The following is a 16,089-nucleotide window of genomic DNA, read 5'->3' as shown; positions in this document are numbered from 1 at the left end:
GGTTCATTACATAAATCTGGAAAAATTGTTTTACCTTATTTAAATAGTTTAACTCTAAACAAATAGTACATCAATAGTTTCTGATATGCAATTATTTACTGTTTATTTTTTAATAATGAGTAAACTATGTTTAAGCTGATAAAAAAATTGAACAGAAATTTAACATTACAAATTTAAAATTTATTAATGTAAGTTAATATATTTAGTTTATATTTGTATTATTATACAAAATAATATAGTATTTTCTTTCATTGTTATCTTGTCTTCACAAGCGATCTACACTTTGTGCCTATATTTTTGAATTATTTATTACAGCTCTCCAGAATTTATTTAATTTCGTCTAGAAGGTCAACATTATTTTCAAACTGAACGTTTTTCAACTCAAGATGAACTTCTTCAATAATAACACTAATTTCTTCATTACTTAGTGACTGTATTGATCGTTGTACCCATTCTTGTTTTTCTTCTTCTTCTAATTTTTGCAAAAACTCTGCGATTTCATTTAGAGCGCTGATGGCTTTCAGTTGAACGTTTTCAGTATAATCATTATTAAGTTTCTCAATAATCGGTAAAAATTTATTGTAAATTAAATATAATATTCCTTGTACATATGGCCAATGGTTATTCTGTAGGTCATTTTCCTCTATAAAATATATGTTCACACGTGGAATTTCGTCGGACGACTGCTCCGAATACATTTTTAAGTCACTATGTGGTAAATAATCTAACTTGTTGCGCAAACTTAACATTGAGTCAAAATTGGATTCCTTCATTTTTAGTTGCACCAAGTGGTTTGTTTGAACCACTTTTACTAGAGTCCTTAAAGCCTGGAAATAACGTACATGGTCGGTCTGCTCAATAAAACATTTGAAACCATCTAAAATGTTTATAGGTTTTGGACAAAGGCTTGAAATGACCATTTCGCTAATACCAAATAAAGCAACAAATCTAAAAAACATACTTAAGTAAATATTTTTTCAAAAAAAGTTAAATGAACTAACCTGTACAAATACCGGGAGTCCATTGCAAATACAGCAAAAAAGGGTACTAAATGTTCCGCGGCCCATTTAATTCCAAAACGTTTTGTTAAAATTGGTACCACCATGCAAGCACTGCGTCTAACGGCGTAAACACTGTCTCCTAATAAAGATGCAAAGTAAATCTTGAAATGTTCGGAAAAGTACTCCGGCGTGCAACAATTTGCCACATTTATAAAAGTTTTCAAAAGTGACCGTCTTGCTCTCCAGTTAGTTCGGGAACGAGCTATCACGTGTCTCAGCGAATTCTTAATGACACCCAGAAAAGGCATCAGGTCAATGTTTAAATATAAACTAGTTAACCCCGATAAAATTTCGGATTGAACTTCATTGCTCTCATCACTCTCCATTATTTGTAATAAAAATGAAATTAGATACGTTTTAAAACAATCTTGGGATACAACTTCTCTTAAATGTAAAATATTGTAGGCTAGTGCTAGTCTAACCTCCTCGCAATCGTCCAACGCTAAGCTCTGAATTACGTTCATAATACTGTGCTGAAAAACTGGTTCAAAATTGTTATCATGTTGTGGATGCCTTAAATAAGATTCTTTTAAACTGTTGCAGTAGTTAAAAAGGTTGTTCACCATAGGCAACCGAACCTCTGCCTCAATATCTTTTGCTAATTTTTGAAATAATGCTATAAGTTTGCCACGATATTTCGGATATGGAATCGAATCTTGTAAGTGAGATAGATTTTTTGCCAATTGTTGCCTTATTTTCCAAGATTTATCTACTATATAAAAGTATTAATTTTTTTCGTTAATAAGCGTAAACGTAATTTAAATAATTACCACTGGCTTCTTCGATTATTTTAAAAATAACCTCTTCCAAGCATTCTGAACCCAGTCGCTTAATAAGAGCTAAGGCGATTTCAATGGTGCCAGCTCTTACGGAATCCTAAAAATAAATAAGACTTTAAATGTAGTATTTTATATTGCAGAAACATATATGTTATGTCACCATCGGATCTTGAGCGATATCTTTAAAAATTGGAACAAATTCACTTTTAAGAGAGCCATCTTCCACTACGTCACACATCTTTACACATGCCATCGAAGCTGCTTTTCTCACCATTGGTGAATCATCTTGAATCAGCATTTTAAAATTATTTCTTAATTCCGATTTTCGGTCATTACTTAATTTTGAATAGATATGCTGAAAAAATAAAAACTGAATCTTATCCCTTGGTAAAACATTCGACCGAAATTTACCGAAAACACCATTACAGCAGAACATTTGCTAGTAAACCAGTCATCTTTAATCAGTCTAATAATAACTGGAAATATGTATCTTTCCACTTCCTGGCCGTTTAAATCTTCTTGAATCCATATTAAAGATTCTACGGCTTTTTCCCTAACGATATTTTCATCAGTTATGCACAATTTGCTCAAAATATCGAACACGATTTGACAATGTTCTACACCTCCTACAAGAGGTATGAAACTTTTTAACTGCACAGCTAAATGGAAGAGAATTTCATCATGGAGTTCAATAAAATGAAGTTCCACAAATGGGAGAAGTTCTTCTCTTGTTATTTTTTCACCCAGAGCTTTTGCTAGGCTTTCGAATCGTTTTATGATGGCTACTTGAATCTGAAATAAGTAATGGACATTTCCAACTAAATATTACTATTTATATTACAGTTATCAACAACATTATAATTACCGAGTCCATTTACTAAACGTTTTCTGTTTTGCAAAACGGAAAATCATAAATATTTCGGATTAGTTTTATAATTTCAATTTTTAGTTTGTCAACAAATAAATTACTTACCTCTAAATTTTCCTCAATTAATGCCTCCTTAAATAATTGAAAATCTTGCGCGGGCAAACTGTTTTCCCACATATTGAAAATGCTGATTTTAAACTATTTATAAATTCGTTATTAGTGATATAAAATATTATTTGCTTTATCTTATCTTTTCAAACAAAAGATACTTTAAGATAATATAATTAATACGGCTCTGCAATAGTCTAACCTTATCATCGAGGAAATTATTTGTGACTATTTGGGAATTTTTTTCAATATTTGTATAGAGGATCACTATTACTTAAATTTGGTATCCATCAGCAGCAGAAAATAATTTTTTTTTATATAATTACTTATCTTATTACTGTGTCACATATGTGTGGTCAATCTTTTAATCGTTCGGTCTGTACCTTTATCTTATTAAAAGTCTTTAAGTCAAAAAATTTAAGTCACGTTTACCTACATCAAAAAAAGAAACATTTTAAACATTTCTTTTATTACTTTACCGTCCATTAATTAAAAAACACAAAAAATTCATTTGAACGATTGGTATAAATAATTAAATGTTATTATTAACTAGTTTAGAGTTTATTTAATCGGTTTCTTCTGGTGCCCATAATCCAGATTCTATGAGCTCTTTCATGTAATAATCTCTCTGCTCTTTTTTCATTTTTGAAATAGTCTCTTTTAACAATTTATAATTTTTTGTATCTAAACATTTCTTCAAATCTTCAGGTAAAGATTCATATACATCTTCTTGATAGATATTTGGATCTAGATTTTTGACAACATCATTAAATTCATTAAGTACCTCATTTATCTTATCATTAACCCTACGTTTAATTTTTTCTTTAAATTCCTCCAATTTCGTGTTGAAAGCCTGTTTAGCCTGGTGGGTTGCTAACTGAACTTTTTTAAAAAATACATCCACAATTGCACTAGGTTCGAAGTTCAAATTAATAAACTCCATAATGTATTGCAAGCAAATTGCTTGATGAGCGACCCGTGCCATAACGTCATGCTTTTCTTCCATTTCTAAATTGAGGCACCACATGACAAGATATTTCACTGAATTATCGTTAACAAGTTGTATATGCGCTTTTAAAAATTCACTAGATTCGTCGTAGTTTTGCAACATGCCAAAGTGTCTTAAAAGTTGTTTGTTTTCTTGAAAAAACTGCTTCGTTTCCTCATCCTTTTCTGTATCAGTCGTGACGCCGCCGAGTTCTACTTCATCGACGGAAACATTTAACTTCTGATTATCAGCCATTTTAAGCTAATCACAGATCAAATCAAGCACTAAGAGTTTCAACGTATATTTTTTAAATGTCAAATTTGATGTAAATAAACGGGTACCTACTAGATCTAAATAAATTACGGGTTACGATGGTAACGGTGTCTATATATTATAAAATTTCACATTAAAATGACTTTAATGTTGTTGTCTCACAATTAAAGTATAATAAGAGCTATATGAAAGTTTTATGAGGCACCAGATTATTTCGAATATAAATAAAACTTCTTATGCCATGAAACCAAATATTTATTAAGAAGTTTAATTAAGAGGAAACAATCTAAGTGTTTATTTCTCGTTCCTTTGGAATGCAAGCAATAAACAATCTGTGACAACTATCATCCATAACAAATTTAACGTAAGGTTCGTTTCCGGTGCGTAGCCGCAATTTCATCCTGTTATCTGGATTTCGTCGAAGCCAAACCACATTGTAAGAATCAAAAACGGGTCGAAGGGCAGTCAAGGTAGCATTGACAGATGGTATTAACTGGTGACCGCTACTTTCTTTATAAAAATATTGATTAAATAAAATATTTTAATAAATTATAAACACGAATAATTGTGTTTTATACCTTCAAATCCCAGTTTTAAGCAAATATTCTCCAAAATAGACATGGAGTATTCGGATTTGAAACATCCACCGTGTAGAATTCCTCCAGTTCGTGTAAGTACTTCACCTGCGTTGCTTCTAGGTAAAAATATTAAAATAAGATATGTTTAAATAGAATATTAAGAAAAAGAACAAAAAAAAAAAGATAAATGATATACGATTTGCATAAGCAAGGGAAGTAACTTCGTGATTTACCTATCGCCTTCTGCTTTTAAGGTCAAACAGTTTTGTTCATCTTCTCCATTAGGACAATCTTTAAAATCGTCACATACCATCTCGGGTGAAACGCATTTATTTTGGCTAAATAAATTATTAAAAATAAAATTCATCCAATCATAATCAAGCCATTGCTTACCCACACTGGAAACTGCCTGGCTGACAAGTACATATTTCCGGGTTTTCGTCGCTTCTATCAAAACAGTTTACTGTACCATCACAAATCTTTTGTGGATTTGTCAAATTCAAATAATTATGACACGTGCAAACCTCAGGTTCATCTTCGAACGCGCCGCAATTATCGGTTCGGTCACAAAATGCCGATTTACGATAGCATTTGTTTGAATGCGGACATTTTAATTGTGTATGAGAGCATACTAAACATAAATAAAATATTACTAAAAATATCTCTTAAAATATAGGTCAAACAAACCACAATTATCATTCATATAACACTCCTTTTCCCTTTCATAACACACCGTACTATTTTCATCGGAACCGTCATGGCAGTGATTGATGCCATCGCAAAGGTTGTGCTCTGGAATGCAATTTCCCAATGAACACCGGAACCCATAGCAAATGGGCGCAGGAACGGGCTTTGGAACAAATTCTAAAGAAACATTAAAATAGCATGTATGAGTTAATGGCGTTTTTGTAGAAATAGTTCGGTAAAATCGATCATTACTTAAATCTACATACCAAAAACTTTATTTATTTGATTTTTATGAAATTGAATGCTAGTATATTTTTTATGAAGACTAAAACCACAATATCCATGGTCTTCATTAAAGACAGCTGCAGGGTACCAGCCTGATCTAGAGTCACAAATTATAACACCGCTCCATGGTAACAAATTCTAAATGGAAAATATACATTTCAAAATTGAATTAATTTTTTATGAATCCTGTAAAATACCTCGCAACCATCCTGAATTTTTTTCCCAAAACATCTAAGTCCTGATGGACAGTTTTTATTTGGTAACAAATGCACGAACATCGTTTTATTTTGGCGATCTCTTCCTGCGGCATAACATTTTTCATTGTGAATCGAGTCTCTCCTAAAATAATTTTAATACAATATAAACAAATTTACTTTTGTGAAATGGTCATACCTCGAGTTTAAACGTGCAGCCTGAACGTATCTGTTAAATTTAACATTCTCTTCCAATCTTAGAAGAACTATATCAGTATCGTCTAGATTTACACTTTCCGTTACACGTATTATTTGTTCGTGTGGACCATTTTCGTGTAGATGCAGTTTTCCTTTGCCTAAGACAGCCACTACGTAATTCATTTGAATACTACAAAGATTATTCGAAAAGCTTTACGTGGTAATACTAGTTACATAATTTTTTAAAATATTTAGTTCGTTAAAGACTTACTTCTGGATTTCTCTAAAACACTTTATCGATGTAATAACCCATATGTCATTTAAAAGAGTTCCCATACAATTATATTCACCTTCCGAATATATCGCTACCATCCAAGGAGAAAAATATAATTCATTAACTTGTTCCAGTGATTTGTAACTTAGACTTGAACTAGTTGAGAAATTCGAACAGCTAAAAAATATTTGCATAAAACCTTGCAATTATATAATAAATATTTTACATACCTTACATATAAACCTTCACAACAATGAGTACACTTTTCTTCAGATGACAAGCCTTCAGCATCAGAAAACGTAGCATTTATAATCTTCTCTTGAACTAAACGTGTATGGTAGGAGGAGTATTCATCGAATCCAAGTAAATTGCAAATAATCATAGAAATAGCGGGTTCCTCATGTCTCAAATAGGTTGAGTTAAGACACAATGGTTTCCAGAGCCCTTGACGATTTATAGTAAACACTCCATCGGATTTAAAAGATGGCTTGGAATCTTTGTCTAGGGTTACAATATAACCGTTGGACAAAGTAGCTAAAATTAATAAAAATATTAATGTTTTTGGCCAGAATGAAAAGATTTTTCGTACCACAATTTAATTCGTCTTCATTTTGTGGACAATCCACATTGCCATCACACCTTTGAGACAGATTTATACACTTTTGTGATAAACTGCAAGTATATTGTGTTTTGTTACAGGTCACTAAAAAGAATATTTATTTACGTTCATAAAACTTCCAATGACATAATACACCTCTAGTCCCAATTCCCACAAATCCGAAATGACTAATCCCAAAAATTAGTCAATTTCATGTCCTTAACAGTTGCAATATACGTACCACAATTTCTCTCATCACTAGCATCGTGGCAATCGACCACTCCATCACAAATAGCGCTCGAGTCGACAGCATTGATATAATCTGAGCATGTGCAATCTATTTCATCCGAACCGTCTTCACAATCAAACATTTTATTGCATCTTTTTTCTATGGAAATTATTTGTAACATCCTAAATAAGAGTTGACATTTGATAATCATTACTACTAAACAAACTATTCGAAAGTATATATACTTACTCTTTACACTTGAAATAAATCTTCTCGAAAGGTCGTTCTTTTCTATTTTTTTCAGTAGTTTCATCATTACCATCATTACCAAGTTCAGTTATTAAAGCAGTATTATTATCCATCTTTAAAGTACTATTTTCAATAATAATAATATCTAATTTTGTGTTAGTTTCATTTATATCATTTTGATAATTATTTTTATCTAACTCAGTAGTATGAGAAATGTTCAATAGTTCCGGCAATTTAGTTGTATATATAGTATCATTACTCTTTATATCTATAGTACTATTTTCATTTGTAATAGTACTAATTTCGACTAAACTAATATCACTATTTGTTTCACCTGAATTATTCAAACTTGTGCCAAGTACAAATTCGAACGGATCAATCGAAAGTTGAGGTATATGCGAACTTGGCACCACAGTCGTCCTAGAATGCTTAAAAAATTCTTTAAATCGATTTTGGCAATTAAGCTCATCATCTCCAAAAAGGCAGTCGATAATCCTATCACATCTGCGTTTTTTTGGAACACATTGTTTAGTCCCTCTGCAGGTATATCCTGGGCATTTTTGAAGTGGGATTCTGAACGTCAATTTATCATCTCCTATCGAGAAATTTTATTAAGAATTTGTTTTTTCATATTTTTTTTGTGCAAATTTGCAATTTTTTGCAAGGAAATGCTTACTGGTATTTTCGGCAATCCATCCCACATATTTACTAACTTTGGTGTAAACCCCTGGTTCGTTGGGGCGCGCACATCCTTCTCCGTGACTAACAACCCCTGCGAGATACCACTGATTAGGGTTGTTAGGATTTCTACACATTAAGGGCCCGCCAGAGTCACCTTGGCAGGCGTCTTTACCACCTTCAATTAAACCTAAACAAGAAAATATTTAATTAAATAACTGTTCTAATTAAAAGTTTGGAGTCAAGAATTCAGCACATTATTGAGAAGAAGTTTTACTGTTTTACAAGGTTATACAGTTTTTATATATTTATATCACCTACCTGCACAAATTTCCTCAACATCGGAATCTTCTTTGTGTATACAGTGCGATAAAATTGGTACCTCAACTTCTCTCATATGGTCAGCTGTTAAAAAAGGAAATAAATTAGCCTGATTAATGGTAAAGTAAATTAAATGCAATTTATAGTATTAGAATACATTTTAAGTGTCGTAATATTTACAGGAAAAGAGAAAGCATGTCGAAAAACAGGAAGAAGCAAAAGAAATTTTTCTTTATAAATTGACAAAGAAGTTAATTGATAAATTGCTTGACAGGAATTTTGTTTAGGTTCTGGAACATTAGCCATTTTAATATTAAGATAGTGTAGTTTATAAGACAGGCCCAAACAGTACTACTAAAAAATTCTGTTCACGATCTATAAAACCACTTACGATCAGATCCATGTTCAATAGTAGCTCCCCATCCTACTGTGGTACAAACAGTACCGGCCATGGGGCCGTTTAAATAGTTCTGACCAGCTGTAGCTTCAGATGGTAGACAAATAGGTCTGACATATCGATTATATCTTATTGGAGCTGATAATTTCATTAGAGCTAAAAGAATGAAAAAAAGGATTTATAAACAACATCTTTTATTTTTTTTATAAATTTAATACGTCTGTAAACATTATTACCTATATCGTTTCTTAAATTATTTTTACTGTAAGCCTTATGAGGTACCACGAGTTTAACCCATCGTCTTTGATCCATGGGAGAATACGAAAATCTTCTCAATGTACCTGCCTGGATTTCATAATAGAATTGCCAGTACCTAGATTGAAATTGTGAATAATAATTAACAATACATTTCACAAATTTCACCATTGGATTGAAATTATGTTCAAATAATAAAACATTTAGATTCAATTATATTAATAGGTAAATTGCATTATCTAATAAAATTAAATTTACTTAGAAACACAATGTGATGCAGTAACGATCCACAAGTCATTGATTAAAACTCCTCCACAATGGAATATGCCATTTCGATAGATCGAAACCAACCAAGGCCACGCTGCTGGTTGGCTTGGTTTTCCTCCAACTACTCTGCTTTCTTTTAGGATGCTACTCTCAGCAGACAAATCTCTTCGTTTAAGAGATCTCTCTAAGTTTTTTCTTACTTCTTCAATATGACTATGGCTTAGATTGTGTTTTGCCAGAGTCTGATCAAAAGTATTATCTGAAGAATTTTCGTTAGCCGAAATAAAAATACTTGATAATTCGACAAATTGGTTTTAATGGGTAAAATTACCTGTATCCTCTCTCTTAAACATCACATGTCTCATACTATCAGCTCTCTCGATATTAGATAACATATCCTCAACAGTTGTATCCACTTCTTCCATCCTATAAGGATTATTAATCAAAAATCTAAGTCCACAATAGATTGGGGGACACTCTACAAAAGCTGCTCGGTCTTGAACACAAGTGTTTACTAAACTGATCTCATTATCTGGGCGGATATTAATGAACAAACCATCATATGGTGTAGTGGTCAATGTCATATGAGTTTTTGGAATACTGTCAAAGGCAATCCCAATAATTATAAGGAAAAATTCAACTAAAATTAAAACTTACATAGCACTCGGCCCAGCTTCAACCTGACAAACTTCAGCGGCCCATAATTCAGTACCAAAACAGGTTGGGTACCATTTACCTTTAAAATTTCTATGAAGAAAGCCAACAGAATTAGAAATTTTATTTAATGGAAAATTTCCCAGATGATCTGCTAATATGGAACAATCTGATTCGTCCTTTCCAGTTACCTCACAATGTTTTATCCCATCACATCGTTGTGATATGGGAATGCAAGTAGATCTGCGTAATCTTGACCAGTCGTCACAAGAAAATTCAGTTTCTTCACAACCTAAAAGCTTATGGTGAAATCCGATTTTTTTTAAATTATTGTCAAATACCTACCAAAACAACCGGTCTCATCTTCACATCTGGGACAGTCACAGTACCCATCACATAACCTTAATTTTCCGACTCTCTCTTTACAATCACAAGCAACTTCGTCACTTGAATCATCACAGTGAACTTCACTGTCACAAATCTGGTGATTTTTTACGCATACAGTATCATCCAGGCACGCTTGCTCACCCAATGGACACACCAACACAGATGCTGCTCTGGATTTGTTACTATAAATATTATATGAGAAATATGAAATATATTATTGATGAGAAATATGAAATCCTCAAGATACTTACATTCTTTCATACTCCTCAACACCATCAATGATACTCTGCATATTAGATGCAAACCTCCTAACTTCAACTCCCGGAATACCTGCAATGTTATTTGATGGTGTTGGTATCGGATTACACATATAGTACTGACCTCCAACACCAGCCACTTGTATCTGGTCATGGTTAAGTGGCACAGAAGGTGGGGGCTGCGCCACAGTTGGCGAATACACATTAGAAAACATGTAAGGATTCATAAAAGCGCTTGTAGGTGGTAGTCCGTAATACATAGCAGGGTTTAACACATACGTAGGTGGATTTTGGATTTTTGGCTGATTAAATGATACTATTTTTAGATATCCGGTATCTTGGGAGTTTCCTACTTTAGCTGGCTGTGACACATAAGGGTTGGCATAGGGAACAAAACATGGATTTACAAATCGTTGTTGGTGGGACTGCATGTCTTCTGTAGCAGTAAAGCTGTCTAGTTGCTTTGGTTTCCCTCTGAAGTTTTCTTGGTCAGTGTTAGCCCGGTTTGCAGATTCAATGTTTTCCTCAGCATTATTTTCTGAGCTGGGTGTTATACTTTCTGTCCAACTAGGTAAAAATTCTGTTAAAACTTCAATTTTTTCTGTTAAATGAAGGATATTTGAAGATTGAACTGGATTTACTGTTGTTTCAATTAGATTTTCAATCTTTAGACCTTGTAAACTTCTATTAACTTCAACCAAATTTTGACCCTTAATTTCAGTGTGTTTCTTCTGATTATTTAATTGACCCTCCAAATCTAAATCTGAGTCACTTTGAGGAACATTTGAAGTAACTTCTTTAAGGGTATTCACTTCTATTATTGGTTTTACATTGCCTGTAACTGATCTTAAATTATTATTAAAGGTTATTGGTGGAAGAGTTTCATGATTTTGGTCATTAGAACCTTGAGAAATTGTGATGGCTTTAAGTTGGCTTCTAATGGAAGTAACTTCTTGATCCAATTTATTTTCTAAAAACACATTATCTCTTAAATCTGAACTTTTCTTAAAATATTCAGAATTGGGTCTAGTGACTTTAATATTATATCTCAATCCTCCTAAATGTTCATTTATATTTAACATTTCTTCAGGATGTTCAATATTTTCTTTAATTAAATGCTTCAGGTTTAAATTGATTTCATTATTCATCATAGCTTGTGGTGCTTTTTCAGTTTCATGCTTAAAATAATATGTTGTGTCAAATGGAGTATAATTTTCTTGATTGAAGTTTTGAATATCAGGTGCTACCTTGGTCATAAATAAAGGATGCTCACTAAAATTCTTTTGAGATATTATGTTAAAGGAATTATTAATCAATACATTTTCTAATGTTTGTAATGATGCTTTTTGTTCAGTTATCCGTTGATTATGATCAGCTGTTTGTTGCATCCCAACTATATTTTCTGGTTCTGGAAGGTCAAACTTCTTATTTTCATCATGTACAAAATTCTTTTGTAAGTTTATTTCTGTGTGGAAATTTTGAGGGGGATGTATAAAATTTGGTAATTGAGGATCTGAAACTAGTGATATAAATGAATCGACAGATCCTTTATTATTTTCCTCTGGTATATCATTATTGTTCATGTCACTTCTTATTGGAATGAATATGCGATGACCATCAATTTGAAACCTAAAATTACCATTATGATCAACTTGCATATTTTGAATTCTGGAACTAGTATGTTCTTCAGGCTTCCTGGAATTTGCAAAATAAAAATCTCTTTGTTTTAGTTGAGTTTCTGGAATATTCTCGAAATCTGACCAGTTTTCTATTGGTTGTAAGTTTTTTCTAGCTGGTAAAAAAACATGCTCAGGCACATTTGACATTATAGGATTTGAAAAAATAGGATCTATAAATCAAAAAATGTTTGATCAAAGAACTTGAACATTAATATAACTATAATACCTAATCCTGTTTGAGGTTGAAATATATCACGTTTCCTCCTTATCATTAATTCAAAATCTGATAAAATATCCAACATATCTTCTACTGAACAGTACTCTGCCCAAGCAAGTAGATCTTCTTTAGTTTTAAAGATGTCACAGCAACTTTCAATGGTTTGTTCTATTTTACAGAGGTTGATGTCATCATAAGATTCCTCTAGGTAGTGAGAAGTTTCAAGCTTTTGTCGAAAAAGGGCACGGTTTAGTTGTTTTGTTTCTTCTATAAACTGGACTAGTGCAGTAGACTTTGGTGAGTGGCTACTTGGGAAAACTTGAAAATCTATTAAAATATGATAAAAGTTATTGCTTTAATTTTTTGAACTGGAAAGATAAAAGAGTCATTTGATGGCGATGATACATAGTTAATAATGAAATAAAAAGAAACTTTTTGAAAATTTGAAATTTTTTGAAGAAGAGTAAAAAAAACACATTGACTTACTTTTGTTAATAACAGCAAAGGTCATAAAAATCATTATTATTAATATTCCTAAGCACAGTAGGCAGATCAGCCGGGATGTGTACTTAATCTGTTGCTCTTGCTTGAGCTTGTCCTTTTCCCCTTCATTCTCTGTAAGAAAAATGTGGTATTAAAATTTTTATTGGTATATTAACAGCAGTAATATTGTTTTAGTCTAAGTATAATTTCAAGACAACTAGTATAATCAATCCATGGTAACTGGGTAGTGGATACTTACATTTTCTGTTATGGTTTTCCTTTTTGTTTTTACATCTCTTATTGTTTTCTTTTGATTTGTCGATAAAGTGATTTTTAATAAATTTTGTAATAAAACATTGGTGTGATGAACTATATTTTTCTTGAATATGGCCCTTAGCATTATTGATAATACTTGTTATCACTTGTTTACAATATGTTGGACAATTTTGGCAGAGAATCTTTTAAAGTATTATAGATAGACCCAAGAGTTTAGGAACTAGTTATTACAACAAAGCACCAGAATATGTTTTACTTAATACTAAAAAATGTTTTAACAGTATGAGTAAAATTTATTAGAATAAAGAGATTTCTTCCTATTAGTTTATGTTTTAAACAAATAAAGAAAAACAGCAGCCAGTAGTGTAACTAAATAAGAATACATAACCTAAAAAAATCAATATTTCTGACATTTGCTTAGACTTCGAGGGTTCACATCTACTTTATAATGTACTAAAATTTGTACATTTATATTTGTAAAAAGCGGTTCTACTTTGTAGCAATATTTTATTCTAATGTATTTTAACAAAATCAATAAATATATATTACAGATAGAGAAGAGTGACACCATTAAATTTTGTTTGAAAATGTTTTTTTTCTCTCAGGCATAAGTAAAAGATTTTGAAAAACCATAGGCATTATTTAAAATGTGATATCTGATTTTTATCTACTAAAATGCACATTCAATCATAAATCGTAGCTAGAAAATAATATTACATATTTAAAAAATTATAGTCATTACCTTTGGTATAATCATTACTTCTGTTCAAATCTATGACAGTCATGCCATCTGGTTCTTGAAACGGTTCTGGACTCTTCGAAACTAGTCCTTTTCCGTCGTTTTTCATAATTTTTGACTCCGAAGAGAGTTTTTTGGGAACCACCATTTTAAAAATATGTCACCCGAAAATGTATTTAATATTATATTAAAATAAAGTTTGCGGATTGCCTCATGACCTAGATTATTAGTTATAATTTCTGAATATGCAGATATTTTGTTTGTTTTACAATTGCTAGGATCAGCATGTCTATAGTTTAGTTTAATATAGGTTTGGTGCATTTGTGGGTCACATCAATTCAATCGTATTTATCTATTACTGAGTGTTCGAAAGTAAAGTAATTTGAATGGCCATAGTTTTGAAGTTTGACATTCGACACTTGATTAAAATTTGATAAATAGATAGAGGAAATTTACATGCTTTTTTAACAGATTATGATATTTTTGTTTTGTTTAGGCAACGTTAAATGTTAATGTTAATTATTGAAGGTGTATATAATTTTCCAAAATTTTATCTGTTATTTTATGTGTTTCATCCGCATAAAAGCAAGCTTTCTCAGCAAGTACATGATGCTTGCTTCCTAAAAGGGGTGCTAAGCCATAATCTAGACCAAAATAAGGGTTAAACACAGCGGAGATTATACAGGTTGGCAACGGCAGCCATATCTAACCCCCCTATAGTAGCTCGTAAAAGAGATAGCGCTTTTAACATGGGGTCCCGAGAACAACTTGCCAGGGCGTAATTTGAAATAGTGGCCGTGATTACCATACGGACGGACGTTTATTATGAAAAGTCCGCGCTTTTAAGCTCGGTTACGCGATGAGTTACGGTAATAGCTCTACGACGGGTGAGCCGTGAGACTTTAGACATCGCGGTAGGAAGGAAAGATACGGGTAACTTGCTATAGACTATAGAGTATGGAGAGGATATTATGAAATACGGACGTGAACGTGAAATGAAATGAAATTCATAATCTTAGACGAACATTGCCGAATAACAGAAAATATTATAGTTAATAGAAGTCTAGAGAATTAATAAGGTATAAATAAGAGACCTATATAGGGCCGTCAATCAAGTAATATAGTCCCACTGGCGTTGAAGTAACGTGACAGGGTAAATAGAGAAATACGAGCGGCAACAGACAAATTAACATCGCCAACACAAAAGAGGGTAATCGGCATCACGTGAGGGGAAGCGAGAGGAGGCTAACATACGTGCGGAAAACCCCAGTGTGTGTGTAAAGGGGCACATAAATTTGATTAGTCGTCGCTGTCGACTCTGATACAAAGCTACGATGGTGAAATGAAACCGAAAGATGCCTTCTCAGCATTATTCTAACTTGATAGGTAGTTATACTAACTGTAACTAATATAACTAAATAAATGATGTAGGTACTTATGCTGAATTTGTATGTATTTAATTATTAACACAACAGCAAGTTATATTATATTGCATTATAAAAAACAATTTAATTAGTCGACATTGCGTTATCAGTTTTTCGACATCATTTATAAAACCGAAAATTCTAACTGGGACCTACAGAACCAAGTATTAAATTTTAGTAAGACATAAATAAACAAACAGGAAGCAAAGCCCTTAGCCAGCTATTAAAGAGTGCGCGCTGTAAAACAAGAGAGCACTTCCGGGCGTGACAAGGCGGTAAATCAGGGGCCCGGGCCCCGTGGCTGCTGGCCGTAGTATTAATGGCCGGACAAATGTGGAAAACCACCCTTGCACTTTTCGCCTTGGTCGAAATAAATCGTCCTTTGTCTTCGGATAAATTGGACGGAAGACGGACTCGATTTATTTTACCTTCGACGACGGCACCAGGAAGGATAACGTAACGGAAAACGGGAATTGCACCATCGTATATTGGAATTTGTCTTTAACCAAAGGTTTCATAGTTACAAATGTTAAAGTCATATTTCAGGTTTCTCCACTAACATTAGGTCATAATGCAGTGGCCGTCCACAAAAAATCATCATCAGTCTTTCCGGCAATACCTTGTAATTTTAAACCAAATAAGTAAAAAATAACGTTGCCCCCGGTGTGCAAATACTAGCAAGTACG

General features: G+C 32.5%; 2 protein-coding genes across 7 annotated transcripts; both read right to left on the bottom strand.

The window, feature by feature from the left end:
- Positions 1-158: 158 nt before the first annotated feature.
- LOC126748876 (serine/threonine-protein phosphatase PP2A 65 kDa regulatory subunit-like) lies at positions 159-2,941 on the bottom strand. 3 transcript variants are annotated; one of them, XM_050458395.1, is made up of 6 exons: positions 2,814-2,941; positions 2,252-2,632; positions 2,001-2,195; positions 1,832-1,937; positions 1,002-1,773; positions 159-948 (listed from the first exon to the last, which is right to left on the bottom strand). In XM_050458395.1, the coding sequence occupies exons 1-6, from the start codon at positions 2,883-2,885 to the stop codon at positions 327-329; spliced, it is 2,148 nt and encodes a 715-aa protein (XP_050314352.1). In that variant the 5' UTR covers positions 2,886-2,941; the 3' UTR covers positions 159-326. The 3 variants fall into 3 exon arrangements, with proteins under 3 accessions (XP_050314352.1, XP_050314353.1, XP_050314354.1); XM_050458396.1 differs by having other exon boundaries at positions 1,002-1,770; XM_050458397.1 differs by having other exon boundaries at positions 1,002-1,140.
- A 1,367-nt stretch (positions 2,942-4,308) lies between these two features.
- LOC126748866 (serine protease nudel) lies at positions 4,309-14,168 on the bottom strand. 4 transcript variants are annotated; one of them, XM_050458384.1, is made up of 26 exons: positions 13,983-14,168; positions 12,968-13,096; positions 12,491-12,808; positions 10,710-12,434; positions 10,580-10,658; positions 10,287-10,510; positions 9,945-10,233; positions 9,619-9,887; positions 9,279-9,546; positions 9,002-9,138; positions 8,760-8,921; positions 8,369-8,452; positions 8,046-8,237; positions 7,370-7,964; positions 7,133-7,302; positions 6,883-6,996; positions 6,524-6,827; positions 6,291-6,470; positions 6,021-6,209; positions 5,825-5,966; positions 5,609-5,765; positions 5,343-5,519; positions 5,049-5,286; positions 4,889-4,993; positions 4,656-4,771; positions 4,309-4,587 (listed from the first exon to the last, which is right to left on the bottom strand). In XM_050458384.1, the coding sequence occupies exons 1-26, from the start codon at positions 14,125-14,127 to the stop codon at positions 4,364-4,366; spliced, it is 6,732 nt and encodes a 2,243-aa protein (XP_050314341.1). In that variant the 5' UTR covers positions 14,128-14,168; the 3' UTR covers positions 4,309-4,363. The 4 variants fall into 4 exon arrangements, with proteins under 4 accessions (XP_050314341.1, XP_050314339.1, XP_050314340.1 ...); XM_050458382.1 differs by having other exon boundaries at positions 10,580-12,434; XM_050458383.1 differs by having other exon boundaries at positions 4,656-4,768; positions 10,580-12,434.
- Positions 14,169-16,089: the final 1,921 nt, after the last annotated feature.

Source organism: Anthonomus grandis, chromosome 22, assembly GCF_022605725.1.
Source record: "Anthonomus grandis grandis chromosome 22, icAntGran1.3, whole genome shotgun sequence".
Taxonomy (NCBI): Eukaryota; Metazoa; Arthropoda; class Insecta; order Coleoptera; family Curculionidae; genus Anthonomus; species Anthonomus grandis.
This window is presented reverse-complemented; position numbering and strand designations above follow the sequence as displayed.